Source organism: Corvus kubaryi, unplaced genomic scaffold (assembly GCF_017639235.1).
Source record: "Corvus kubaryi isolate FWS band 111438036 unplaced genomic scaffold, C.kubaryi_AGA036_p1.0 split3-73, whole genome shotgun sequence".
NCBI classification, from domain to species: domain Eukaryota; kingdom Metazoa; phylum Chordata; class Aves; order Passeriformes; family Corvidae; genus Corvus; species Corvus kubaryi.
Window position 1 is genome coordinate 1,235,052 of NW_024582091.1, and position 14,887 is coordinate 1,249,938.

Below are 14,887 nucleotides of genomic sequence, written 5' to 3' on the forward strand. Positions count from 1 at the left end.
ATTAATGTAAAAGATATGTTAAAATTTTAAAGTGAAATACTGAAATTTCAGTGTTTGTACTAGGACATTGTGAGAATTTATTTGAATGCATAGTCTTCATATTACTGGCAAATACTCTCTTTACTGAGAGAGAATCAATTATAACTCTTCATTTGAGGAGCATGAGAAGTGTCCTTAAGGACCAAGTGTAGTGGAGAGCTGGATGTTCACTCAACTACACCATTGTCACCAGTGCCTTGGGTAAAGCTAGATGAGAAACCTTGTCATGCCGAAGTTTGGGATTTAAGATGTTCTTCAATGAAATGAAGTTGTTTTTTTCTAAAACTGGAAGTAGACTAAAAATATCTCCTAGACACCAATTGTAAAAGCATTTTGTACACCTTTCTATATAAAAAAATCAGCTCTCTAGAGCTATGAGTGGGATATTTCTTTGTTCCTGATATGGAGACATGTAGAGCAAGGAATCCAAGGACTTAAATCTGGATATCCTGTATGCAATTGAGTGCTGTGATTGTGTCTTTCCGCAGTTATTTTTTGTTGTTTCCCTGTCAGGGCCAGAACACTAAAATAGTCCTTGCTCCTCTGTCCCTGAGAAGGAAGTCTGGCCTGAGTCCTTGGGTAAGAGTGAAGTAGAAACAACTGTGCTCTCGTAAAAGTTTCCACTGGGATGACCTTACATATTATAAGAAAAAAATCCCTAACCAAACAAAAAACCCCACCAACAAACAAAAAAACCCACCAACCCCAAAAACCTGAAACCAAACAAAAACCCCACCAACAAATAAAAGAATTTTTATTAGCTCTAGTAAGGAGCTGCTGGACTGCTGCTGTGTTTTGCTGCAGAGATGACTGTATTTCTCTGCTGTGGGAGCTGCTTTTTATTCTGTGTCCTATATGTATTTCTTTCAGATTATTTAGTTACCTTTTCCACTATTTAGTGCAAAATTTCATAGTTTATTTGTGTTTTAACAGTTCTAAAAAGCTAATTTTTTGACTGAGACAAGAGGTGGTTAAATTGGGCTTTTTAAATACCGGCAAGGGAAACACTTGCATGTTTTATGATTTAGTTTCTGAAAATAAAGACTGTAGAAGACCCTATGATTGTATTTATTTACTGTGATTGGGAAAATAAGACGTTGTTTAAATTAAACTGCAGATATGAAAGGAGTTGGTCTTGGACTAAACAATATTGTTAGGTATCTATTTTCAGCATACAGACAGTTACAAATGATTGCAAAAAGGGAGCCAAGATTTCAGAAGAATGAGAACAGAATATGAATTGTAGTTATGAATAGCTCCTTGTTTTTGAAACTGGCAATAGCTTGCTGGTGTCTGACATCCCATCTGTAACAGAACAATTTATTTATTTCTGAAGGTCACATTTCTCTCAGTAAATGAAGGAAAATGCATTGTTTAAGGTAAGGATCAATTATTTTATGTGACAATTCAGACAAGCTGTGTAATGAAGACTAACAAGAAAATTCCCTTTGCAAAAACCATTTATGGATGATGTATTTTTTCTTCTAGCCAAGTATATTTAAGTGTTGGGAAAAACAAAAAATAGAAAGGAAATAAATAGATGAATAAATGGCTTATTTCTGGTTTTAGCAGCCACAAAGAAAACACAGTGTACATAGATATAATTATATCTCATTTTATTTTGAAGAAAAATGGTAAAAACTTTGCTAGTTGTTTAGAACATGTTAAATTATGTTACTGTTATTGTTTTCTTGGTAGGTGACTTCATTCTTTGGCGCGTATTTGGTGTTTTCCTTCTGAATAATAAGATGTAGTTGTTTTGTTGGGTTTTTTTTCTGTTGACTCAGCTGGTCTTTAAGGTGACTTGATGTAGTGGTTTGGTCCAAAATACTCATTACTGTTTATCTGCTGTGAGATAAGAGTTAGGAGAAATGCAAAACAGGCACCAAACTTGGAAGAATATAAAGAAGTTTATTAACAGACCTAAAAGAAGAAGGAAAAAAATTATACCACCTTCAGAACTCTCCTCCTCCCCCCACCTTCCTCCCTTCTCCCACTGACAATGTGAAAAGACAACCCTTAAGATGTTCAGTCTGTTTACCACTTCCATAATAACCTTGTTCAGTCCATTTAGAAAGAGAAGTCTCTTCTTGCTCATGCTATGAAAACATTATCACAACGAGACAGCCACCCACTTCCAAATATTGTTCAGTCCATTTAGGAAGAGGAGTCTCTCTGCCTGCGTGTGAGTCCTTTCCCCCGACTTGCAGCTTTTCCCGCAACTGCTTTCGAGGGTCCACTCTTGAAGTTTTCTGGGGTACAATTTTAAGGTTGAGCCGTTCAGAAACAAAAACAGAGGCCCTTCTCCTTCCCTGGGAGCAAAGGGTCTTCATCATCTTCATCGTTAGGACTATCTCTGGGAGCATCTCTAGGAACTGAGGTTTTCTCCTTTCCCATTTGGAGCAAAAGTCCTCATCTGGTTCATCTCTACGGACTGAGGTTTTCTCCTTTCCCGTTTGGAGCAAAAGTCCTCATCTGGTTCATCTCTCCCTGTCCAAACTTCTCATGAAATTACAGCTGCGTCAGCATCTGCCTATCTCAGCGCAGGTGCTTTTGCTCACGAGTTGAACACTCCACCCCCCATATCTTCATGAAATTACAACAGGATACTCTGATATATCATAGCTTCACAACAGAATTTCAGCTTTAAGCATCTCCTCTCTCTCTTCCCTCAGGTTTTCAGCTCTTCATAGCAATAAAAGGGTTAATCTCACCTCGGCCTTGCAGCTTTGCAGCTGGAATGTTGAATTTTTCTTATCGAAGTGGAGAGGGGGGAGAGCCGAGCCGCTCCGGCTGCCCACGGCAAGGCAGTGGGGGGGGGCGTTCCATGGCTGGAACAGGTCCATTGGCTCCAGGATGGCCGTGGCCCGGCCCGGCCTGGCCCAAGCAGGGCCTGGCCGGGCCCGCTGGCCCCCACTCGGGGCCCGCAGCCACCTGTCCCAGTGCCGGAAACGAGAGAGAGCTTGGAGGGGGAGTTTGCCTATTCTTAAATGTGGATCACAGAGGTGATCACAACTTTAAGTGGCTTAGAGAATTGTCCATATTCAAACTGGCCAGCTGATAGGTTCTATCAGTTCCCAGAGGAAACTGTAAGCACCCCTTAGCAAGGACGTCCCTTCCGGGACTATGCTTGCTAACCTATGACACTTGACTTTACTTGCTATCTCTGTGCAGGGACAAGACCCGTAGTTCTTAATCAGAAAGAGTAGATGATGATGAGATAAAGGCCTTTCAGGAGATTGCAGCAAAACTTGATCATTGGTTGTGGTGGTAACTACTGTTGATTGCTTAAAAAAACCCCAACAATTGTAAAGGAATTTGTACTGATTTTTGGATATTCTTCCAATGAACAGTTGAAACTAAGCTCTGAAGTTTTAATTTCAGTGAGCCAACATGTAAGAAGAGGGTGAGTTATTTTTTTTCTATGCTTCTTTTGCCTTTTTAGGACTTGTATCTATCATTAGCTGGCTGGGATAAATTGCTGGCAAAAATGGAGGGTTTTTTTTTTATTTTTGGAGTTCTTTACTTCTGTTTCACTGAACACAATAAATATTCACTAACCATGCCTAAAACCTCTGTAATGAATCTACTCTAGAGTTTACAGAAAGATTCACTTTTTTAATAAATTGTTATAATTCTTTTATCTTGTGCATGAGCACAGATAAAAGCTTGTCTGCATTGTAATAAATAAAGTGTATGAATTTTTGAATGACACATTTGTTAGGTGCTGCTTGCTTTTCCTACATGGAGGAACTGAAACTATGCCTAGCAATCTGAGGAAAACATACTTGTTAAACATTTTTGGGAGAAGACTCTTCCAACCTTATGTGTAGATTTTCTTTTTTCTTCCTCGTTGAAATCATCTTCCCAGCCTTGTCATATTTCCATTAAAATGAATACAGAAGATGATTTAGTAGGTCAAAGAAGGGTTGTTGCAAGAATATGTCTGACTGTTAAATAGTCTGTTGTTGAGTTCAATAACTTTGTTTAGGTGAAAGAATGATAGTTTCTGGATAACCTTATGTTGGTAGAAGTTTCTCAAGGGGCTGGAAGGAGAGATGCCTGTGCTCCTGTGCCCATGGGGATGTCAACACTGATGCGTGACTTCCCAGTTATTACTGCAACCCTAGGGTATATTACCATGTCCCACAGCCGTAGGGAGGAGGAGAGAAGATCCAGCAGGCAGGAATTGTGCAGCAAGTTTGATCTATTTAATTATTTTACAAACTCTTTTATAGACTTTTCTCTTCGTAGTCTAATTGGACAAAGGATCAGCCACCCCTTGGGGGTGATTGGCTAAAATCCTAAAACATTGTCAAAATACTTTTCTACTGTACTATAAACAAGACATTTCAAGGCTGCAGGTGTTTGGTTGTTTACATAACTCTGCCACCTCTTCTGTGAGAGCGAAAAGTCTCTCACGGGCTTAGAAAATAGCAAGAAAATCCTTGCTAGCAGCATTTTTGTATCTACACCCAGTCTCTGTATTTCCCCATTCTGTATGTTGGCAGGGAGGGACAGAGGGAAATGCAGGTGCTGCCCTGGGAGCAGTGAATTGGTTAAGTGTAGTTTGTCCAGAGGATCTTAGCAGTCTCCTGTATCACAAAGGGAAGTAGAATTTACTTTGGCTGGCATTGCTGTTTCCCCATCTATATCAGATGGTGACCCACTTGTATTTGCATGAGAAGAACACTTGCTAGCTGTATTGGGTCTTGCTGAGATGCAGCTCATTTTCCCACAGCAGCTCTCTCAGATCCGGCTGGCATTGGCTCTGCTGGACATGGGGGAAGCTTCTGGCAGCTTTTCACAGTAGCCACCACTGTAGCCCCTGCACTACCAAAACCTGGCCATGGAAACCAAATACACAAAACAAATTCTTAACAAGGTGTAGTGGTTTGGTCCAAAAGACTCATTACTGTTTATCTTCTGTGAGATAAGAATTAGGAGAAATGCAAAGCAGGCACCAAACTTGAAAGAATATAAAGAAGTTTATTAACAGACCTAAAAGAAGAAAAAAAATTATACCACACCTTCAGAACTCTCCTCCTCCCCCCACCTTCCTCCCTTCTCCCATTGACAATGTGAAAAGACAACCCTTCAGATGTTCAGTCTGTTTATCACTTCCGTAATAACCTTGTTCAGTCCATTTAGGAAGAGAAGTCTCTTCTTGCTCATGCTATGAAAACATTATCACAACGAGACAGCCGCCCACTTCCAAATATTGTTCAGTCCATTTAGGAAGAGGAGTCTCTCTGCCTGCATGTGAGTCCCTTCCCCCGACTTGCAGCTTTTCCCACAACTGCTTTTGAGGGTCCACTCTTGAAGTTTTCTGGGGTACAATTTTAAGGTTGAGCCGTTCAGAAACAAGAACAGAGGCCCTTCTCCTTCCCTGGGAGCAAAGGGTCTTCATCATCTTCATCTTTAGGACTATCTCTGGGAGCATCTCTAGGAACTGAGGTTTCTCCTTTCCCATATGGAGCAAAAGTCCTCATCGCTTCCATCTCTCCCTGTCCAAACTTCTCATGAAATTACAGCTGCGTCAGCATCTGCCTATCTCAGCGCAGGTGCTTTTGCTTACGAGTTGAACGCTACACCCCCCCATATCTTCATGGAATTACAACGGGATACTCTGATATATCATAGCTTCACAACAGAATTTCAGCTTTAAGCATCTCCTCTTTCTCTTCCCTCAGGTTTTCAGCTCTTCACAGCAGTAAAAGGGTTAATCTCACCTTGGCCTTGCAGCTTTGCAGCTGGAATGTTGAATGTTGCTTATCGCAGTGGAGAGGGGGGAGAGCCAAGCCGCTCCGGCTGCCCACGGCAATGCAGTGGGAGGGGTTCCACGGCTGGAACAGGTCCATGGCTCCAGGATGGCCGTGACCTGGCCCAGCCTGGCCCAAGCAGGGCCTGGCCGGGCCCTCTGGCCCCCACACGGGGCCCGCAGCCACCTGTGCCAGCGCCGGAAACGAGAGAGAGCTTGGAGGGGGAGTTTGCCTATTCTTAAATGTGGATCACAGAGGTGATCACAACTTTAAGTGGCTTAGAGAATTGTCCATATTCAAACTGGCCAGCTGATAGGTTCTATCAGGTCCCAGAGGATGCTGTAAGCACCCCTTAGCAAGGACATCCCTTCCAGGACTATGCTTGCTAATCTATGACACAAGGTGCTTTATATGGGAAGAAATTCCTTCCTGACTTCCATGTGGGCTGGCTGAAGGTCTGAATAGTGATGTTTGTTTGTGGCGGTGATGCCTTTTCCTGGTCTTAAAATCAAGAGTCAAACGCAGATAGAAGGGGAAAAGGGATTTTACCTTGGGATTTATTTTAAGGATCCTTAGGTGCACACGTCCAGGTCAAATGCACCAAAATGCACACCCAAAAGATCTGGTATAACATTATAGGTTTTACTAATTAGCATATCTATCAAAAATTCCCCAATGAGAGGCTTGAGTGAGCCCCCCTCCCCAAGGAACCTTCCCCTGGATGGTTCTATCTTAGTTTACAGAATGTGTTCTGGAGAGGATTTTGGGATCTGGGGCACACTGATGTCTAACTACAAAGCTTCTAAAATGTTTAGTCTCTCAGCTTGACAAACAAGTCCAAGAATGTAGGCAAAAAGCACTAAGAATACAGAAGCTGTAAAAAAAGATATAACAGGGGTATAAAAGAAAAGGCAAAAATCTTCATGGCATCAGTGGTTTTCTTTGACCAGTCTTGCAGCCAAGGCAGAGCTTCCTTCCCTCTCCATGGCTAATGAAAGGAGGCAGTGAAAAGGGCTCTGAGGCTGTTGAACTGAAAGGTCCCAAGGAAACACCATTGTTGCCCAGTATCCACTAAGGTGATAGAATTTCTGGTACAAGGTGTGTTAAAAGGGTACTGTAAAACAGGATTTTTGAGAGTTCCGTGATGTAAGAATTACTGTTTTCATGAGTTTGTTTGAATTCCACAGGGGTTTTTTTTGAGCTAAAACAGGACCTTACTGTGGTAGGGCAAATAGGATCAAGATGTGTTCAAACAATAATTAAAAGAAATACTAAGAAAGGGGATGCTTTAAAACTCCCTCCTCATTAGTTGCTGGGGTAATGGATTTGTCATATTTTTGATATATTATGCTTAGTTCACAAATCAATCTATCTGAATAGTTCTCTTTAGGCTGGGCAAAGGGGTAACCAAAGAAATGAGGAAGTGAGAAGCCAGCTGAAATCCAGAATATTTCCAATATTGTCCTGGATTTACGGGACATAACCATCCTATTCTAGTTTATACATTTTTCTTTTTTAGTAAAAGATACAGTAAATTGCTGTAAAATGTAATACCTAGTTTGTTTCTTTGTCCAGAATTCATCAAGTGGAAGAAACAAATAATTAAATCTTAGTTATTTTTAAATGTGTGAACAGGTTGCACTCCATTCTTGGAGTGTTAGATGGAGTTATAATTGTTGGGAAAAAGAAACCTTTGGCAGTGTGTCCAAAAGGACAACTGGATTCCTGGAGCTGCATGCATCTTATGATCCCTGCCTGGGCTGTTGCTGTGGAGGTGGGCTGAGTGTATGAACAGCTCTGTGTCAGCATCTGTTGGAAGTCAGATGCCTTTAGGTGTTCTAAGTGGTGCTTTTGCGGGGTGCCAGCCAGTGCTTGAGTTTTGACATTGCTAGACAAAGGGTTGTTCAGCCTGGACAGACAGAACAACAGTGATCCAGGATTTAGGCATCCCTTTGCCAAGTCATTTGAAGGTTCAGTCTAGGAAGTATGTACAATTGCTGGCAAGGTGGAGGAAAAAACATGATCCAAAAATGAAGTAAAATCGTTTGCTAACTTCTTAACCAGAATGTGTCAGCCTGGTAGAAAGATGTTGCTAGAATGATCGAAGACCTAAAAACCCAAACTTTTGCTCTGGTTAGCTTTCAGCTTTTCTTTAGTATGATAGTCAGTTTATGCACCCAAGCTGTATGTTTTCTTTCTGTAGAAGTGGAATCCCATGCTTCCTGTTTTAGGTCTCCAGGGTGTGTCTGGCTGCCTTCTGCTTCATAGAGTTCCCAATTACTTTTAAAGAGCTTTTGGTCCAAGGTATTGCCAGATGATACAGCAGTTTTATATTGCTAATTGGAATTAAACAGACTGTATTAGAGAAATGCGTATACCTCAAACCATTAAACAGCAATTGCTTCAAAGTAAAAGTAATTATTTGGAAAACTAGATATTAATAGTTGATAACTGATAGAAAAAAGAAGTGTAGAAGTAAATAACAAGCCAGACTGCTCTCACTGGTGGGAATTTCCTTAAAAATTGTTATTTTTTCATAAATATGTTGACTACATGGTCAAAACTACATTTTCTAGATTTTTCTTCTGTTTTTCCTTAGTATGTCATTTGTAACCTATGGTTAGCCAGCATGCTCTGTCCTTGCACTGCCAGAGCTGGATATTTCATTTTCTCAATGACATCATAGTCTTCTGCTGTTTGATTTCTGTTTTATTAAAGCTCTCTGGTTTTCCTATTCCCGGTGTGGGTTGTCCATTTGGCAGCATGTCGTAGGTGAGTTCAGCGGTTCATGTGCGCAGTAGCTGAGGCCGAGCCTGGCTGCACAGCCACCACCAGCACTGAGCTCACCAGCAGACGTGTTGTACCTCAGCTCAGGTGCCTGCTGGCATTTATACCAGACGGGTGACCTCGGGGGTACTAAGGGTCAAGTGTATTCATATTCCTTAAATACTGATGGAAAGCTAGTAGCCTTTAATATGGATAGATGTTTTTCACCATAGAGAGTGATCTCTCATGTATTTATGCAGAATTCCAAATAACTTCTGACTAGGCTTTCCTTACAGCACCAGCAGAATTTCTTGGTGAAATTCTAATGTCAGAATGTGCTAATATGGTGCTGAGGTGAAAGAGACATCCTCAGGACCAGGCTTGGTCTGTGTTTCTGGTGGTGGCAGACAATACCAGTGCCACCAGTGTGAGGAGTAATTAAACTAAATGGCCACAAAACACTGATTTTACTTAGCTGCCTTTCTGCCTGTAGGGTAGTCAGTACTGAAAAGTACCTTGAGGCATTAAAAAGGAGTGCAAGTCTGCTGGTGTTGTTCCTGCTTTTCTCTGGACAGCCTGGTTCATGTTTTAATGCTTTTATTTTAGACTTCTGATTTTTTGCAACTCAGTTCTTTTAAATTTTACTTAATAAGAATTAAATTTTAGTGCTGTGAGTAGTTTTTAAAGTTCAGAATCTTTTTGCTATTTGTAAATCTTTCCTAACATCCACAGACCTGGGCTTTATTTCAAGGAATGCAATTTTTTTTGTATTAGGCATGCTGTTGTTAGCAGTCTCTCTGAAACTTGAGCAGGCAGATTCATTACTCTTCCGACTCTGGTTTTGAATTTGTTTTTTTATCCAGAAGAATAATATCTGTTGTGCATAATTAGTATGTAATGTGTGTATTTGCAAAATACTAAAGAGGCATTTCTACTTTTTTCTTTGTTATTTATTTGCAGGAAAAGCCTGTTAATTCATCTGGTTTTGCTTTTGTTTCCATCACTGGAAACACTTTTTGCATGAATGTATACTGTTTAGTTTGGTTGGGGTTTTTTGGTAACTGTTTTCTACAGAGACTGGTAATGCTGACATTGTGCTCTTGCTTTGGATGTGCGTGCAAGCTGTGTGTAATAGCAGTGTGCTTGTACGACAGGAACATGGGTTCCCTGCAGTGCCAGCTTAGCACAACTGTGAGTGCAATGGGAATGAAAGTCCTTGGCTCTGATCCGCTTCCCATGGGAGGGAGTGCACACTCGTGTTTTTGCATACACAGTTTTGTCTTAGGTGTGTATTTTCCCCCAGCAACATAGATGCTTTCCACCTGTGTGACTGTGCGAAGAGGTGATTTATGGATGCCAGAGGTATGCTGGTGGATGTCATGCATGACTGGGAAGTGTCAGTGAAGGGCAGTGTTTGCAGAAGCACTTGCTGGTGAAGGTCAGCCTTTCTCCTGCAGGGTCCCTCCTGCCCTGCCCCTGAGTGCTCCCCCTGCGCAGGTGCTGGTGCAGGTGTCCTTTGAGGAAGGGCAGAAGAGTGATGTGTCAGCTCAGTACCAGCATGAAAGAATATTTAACTGCAGTTTTCTTTCCTGGAACTGAAGAACTAGTGGTCACAAGTGGGAGAGTGGGTTGAAAATACCATGTTGCTTTCTAGCTGTGGGAATGCAACCTAAGCAGTGCTTTCAAGCCAAGAGAAACAAGAGGCTGTCCAGTGGCAACCGAGTTTCTTGAAACCTGTCTGCAAATTCCTGCTGAATATGAGGCAACTGTTATTTTACAAAGATTTACAAGTTGGCCAAATCAGGAAGCTTCTGCAGGCATGAGTGTTTCCTAGCGCAAGGTTCACCATCCTGACAAACACCAAGCCTCTGCTAATTTCAGAAATTTCATTGGAAATGATAAATGAGCAACTTGAGAGCCCATTTATCCTGGAGCACAGTCAGCAGGGTGTGTTTGGCCCCACATGGTTAGTTTTACAAAAAATAATGGTAACTTTAAAAATTCAGTCATTTCTTAGTGTCTGCATGCTTTCAATACTTATTTCTACAGTACACTTCCACAAGGAGCTCGGCAGATTATAATTGTCTAGAAGTACAGGTCTGTAAAGGGAAGTGTATCTCATCAGAGAAATCTCTGGAATGTGTCAAGGATAAATAATAAGCATTTAGATTGCTATGTCTGGCAGTTTGTTTTGACTTGTAACCTGTGTAAGTTAGCAAATTTTATAATACCTAAAAATATTCTGGGATAGTAACATTTAAAAATTTTTTTTTACTACAAGGTTTTGTGTATTTCAAGACACTCAACTATTTGTAGAAAGTTGAAACATTTGGGGAATTCATTTGAAAAAAAGGTAGGTCTTTGCAGTCCTAAGTGTCTTGTTGCAATCCAAAATACATGAGTAAAAAAGATAAATGTTTTAAAACTGCATGTTGGATTAAGAGCAGGCAACTCCTGCCAGTCTGTTTTAGGTTCAATTGTACCCATATTTTTTCACTAAATAATAATTAGATATATGTCATTCAAAGCATTGTACACTTATTTCCTTCATCGGTCATATGGTAGAAGTGACTAAAAATGTTTATTGCGTCTTCTAAGTATAATGGATGCATTTCCATTTTTTGTTCCATAATAGCCTGTGAACTTTAAAAAAAAAATGAGTACAACTGATTGCAAAGATGACATTCCTAATTATACAGAAGCCTTTCATTTCTAAAAATATTTTTCAAACCTTAAAACACAAAGTATTCATATTTCTTGGTGGCAGCATGCCTGTTTATGTCCAGGGCTTCCAAGTTTATTGTTACTGTGCCCCAGACTGCTGAACTGTTTGTGCTTGGGCTTCTATTTCACTCTTCCTTTATCATGGTTTTTCATAGAAGAAACTCAGTTGACTTCTTTTGGATCATCATGCATTTACGAGATTGCAGGGGGAGGACAGACTTTTGGGGTGCTTTTATTATTTCCAGTGTGTTCAAAGTACACTTAATAGAAGTGCAGAGCTATTTTATCTTATTTCTGTGCCACTAAAATAAACTGTTTAAGAAAACTATTAATGAAGCTTCACTGACTTAATCTGGGCTTTAAAATTAATATCACTCTTTTAACTCCTTAGCTGTATTACACTGAACTATAAATAATTTGAGGGTAATGGATGGGAAAGCAGATGGTGCCAAGAATGCTTTGCAATTGGCAGAGCAACCAAACATTTTTTAAATTTGCTTGTGCCCCAGCAGGTCTCTGTAAACACAGCCTAAGTGAGCTTGTTTTTGAAGTAAACTTAAGAAATGTCATTTCACTGGCTAACAAAGCACAGAAAAAAAGTCATAAATCTGTGTGCTGTGCACAGTTATGAGAACATGTATTCCTTTTTCTGATTCTAAATTAGCACTTTCATACTTAATTTAACTTGAAGACCATTTTTCCATTATATCAGACTTTTTTCAGTCTTGAAAACTCCAAATAGAAATTTTTAGAAATGTGAGAATTTCCCTGAAGCATTTACAGAGCTTTCAGAGTGGTATTGCCCTAAGATGAAAAAGTTTAATCAATTATTGTATTCTCATTCCTCTGGCTGGCACACATAAAGCTAAGGATGTGAGTAGTGGTGAAAGGGCAAATTGGATTTTTAGTAACTAATTTAATTATTTGAAGTAATTCCAGACAGATTCTGTCATGCTAAGCATTGTGTGATTATTACTTCAGAAAAAAAAATATAGTACATTTTAAAATTAAGGAAAAAAAAAAAAAAAGCTGTCCTCTGTGTGTTTTTTGCAAGGGAGGGTGCCTTGAAAATTCCCTCCTCACACACCCACCCACCCACCATGCTCCCCCTCTTCCCCCCCTTTTTTTTTTCTGCAAGAACCATTGCCTCATGCACTTTTTGGCTTGATCCTTTTGATTTGCAGATAGAGGGTAGGAGGAACTCGGGCTTTCTTCATGAGCATGAAACTTTGCAAGATCTGTGGTGGTATTTAGTATCCAGATTCACCCTGGGCCTAACTGCTGTCTGTCTTCCTAATTGTAGCACTTTAAAAGAGCTTTTGTCTGTGTGTTGTTGTGACATAACACAAAGAACTGTGGAAAAAGTAGGTATTTTCAAAACAGGAATTTTTCTTTTTTTGTATGACATAATTTGTATTTATCTGCAGTTCTGATCAGCTCTTAAGTTGGAGCAAAAAGCCCCCATCTTCCTTTTATTTTATTTTTGTTGTTAAAATACTTTTTCCAATTGAAATAGTATGCCCTTGATATTAAAAGCTTAAAAGGAGAATATTCTTATTAAATATGGGATGGAAGGTATCTGTAAATTTAAAAGGCTAAAGTTTATGCCTGCAGAATGAAACAAATGTAAAAGTGATGCAAAGCTGAAATATAGTTTTAAAGCTTTCTGAACTGAGGATATTTGTTTGTGTCCTGTCTGCCTTTTTGACAGACATGTAATCTTTCTTTTTTTGTGTCTTTTTGTAATCTTAACCTGCTGTTCCATCAGTGATGTGATTACGGGATCTTTCCAAGCTGTAGTGCCCATTTATCAGGTTCTGTTCCTTGTTTATGATACAAAGTAAAAGTTTTTAAATGAATAAAGCAGGGCAGTGTTAACAGCCATAACAGAAACAAAAAATAGGTGGCACATCCAATTTTTTTTTCACTCAAGTTGAGAAGACATCTTCCCCCCCTTTTGTTTCTTTTCCCCATTACACAGTCAAGCAATAAGTATTGCAATTTAGTCAGATGGATGCTAAATCAGGAAGAATGCCATGTTTGTCTTTAATCACTTGGAAGAGCTCTGAAGAATTTCTTGCATCTTTCAGGAAAATAAGAATTGCTAGTGGACAAAGGAAAAATGAGAAGCCCGACTTCATACAGAAGAATTTTTAAAAGGAATTAACCAAAATGAAATTAAATGTCCTGCTGCCTCAGCCATAACCCATGACAATAAATGCAGGATAACCTGTTTTTTTTGTTCCTTACTATTCTTGCAATTAGTTCACTTTTTCTCCTGCAGAGAGGCTGCATGAAAGATCTTGTTATTTGTGGCTGTGGTAAAATATGCTGGCTCAGCCTGCCTGAAGAAACAGAAGCCTTGGCAGGAATGCTGATTACCATGACAATCTAAGCAGTCTAGAGCTTCGGGGTGTTGTGGGTTTTATCATAAAAATAAAAAATGTGTCCTGGATGGTAGGATAGCTGATAATATCATCATGGTGCTGCATATCCAGTTGTCATTGCAAGACTTTATTTTTCATTTTGTGTTACCTGAGGAGGGGGAGGGGGGGACCTTATCACATTCAGGTAAATTTTTATAACATACTTGTGTGTTTACATCTTTATCTATTTTAGAATATAGTTTTGTGCAATATGTACATGAGGGGGTTTAAGTCTTCATGGGTTTTCCCCACTAGCATGGAGGGAAACTGCCGTGTATTTTTCCTGCTCCCTCTCCCCCACCTCACGTACAGTGCCAAATCTGTGCTACAGCATCTTTGCAAGCAAAGACAAAAAAACCCCAAACCCACCCTTCCTATCCATATTAGGGTGTTGTTATTTCAGCCATTACTGCCTCAAAGGTACCCCACCCTACCTTCATCAGAATTCACTTGTGTGTGGTAATAGGGCTGATGGCATGTTGCATGAGGTCTTTGGTTTAAAACTGTCTCAGATTGGAGTAGGAAAACCAATCTGCTGGTCTCTAATGGAGTGTGTGAACTAAGTTATTGTCACTGATATTTGGACACTGTTAGGAAAGAATAGAAAGGAAAAATGACTTGAAGTTATAAATTTGCAAAGTCCCTGTGCAAATAAATTCATCTGTGAAGTTTTCTCATTTAAAAGTTGGCTTTTTACGTGTTTTCCTAAAAACTTTTGGCTCATTATGACAAAAGCAAGGGTATTTGCATTATCCTTTGTTAATTTCTTTCCAAGTAATGTCCTTGTTTACACTAAAGGATTTATTGAAAACTGCATGAGGTTATCAACACATCAATGAACTTTTGTTCTGTGCCAGTCACCTCAGAATGTAAGGGTTCATTGTATAAGCTTCATTTGTAATGTGGAGCATTTGCTGGTCCCATGAAATCATTATTAAGAGCAAACAACCAAAGGTATGTCTTTTTACCCAGTTCTAGAGCATGGACCGAAAGCCACAGGTCTGAATGATGAAGAGGAGGACGAGGGAGAACAGTTTGACTTTGATAGTGGAGATGAGATACCAGAAGCAGACAGGCAAGCCCTTGTGCCACCTATTCCCGCTCCTGGAAATAACATAGAGCACCAAGAGGCTGGTGCTGCAGGTAAGTCAGCCTGTTGGTCTGCACCTC

General features: G+C 40.0%; 1 protein-coding gene across 5 annotated transcripts in view; it reads left to right on the plus strand.

The window, feature by feature from the left end:
• Positions 1-14,887, plus strand: part of ARHGEF10 (Rho guanine nucleotide exchange factor 10) — a 113,494-nt gene that overhangs the window by 17,722 nt on the left and 80,885 nt on the right. For all 5 annotated transcript variants that reach the window (XM_042016875.1, XM_042016876.1, XM_042016874.1 and 2 more), the window contains one exon: positions 14,690-14,860. In XM_042016875.1, the coding sequence (XP_041872809.1) occupies positions 14,690-14,860 (171 nt within the window). The remainder of the gene's footprint in view (positions 1-14,689; positions 14,861-14,887) is intronic.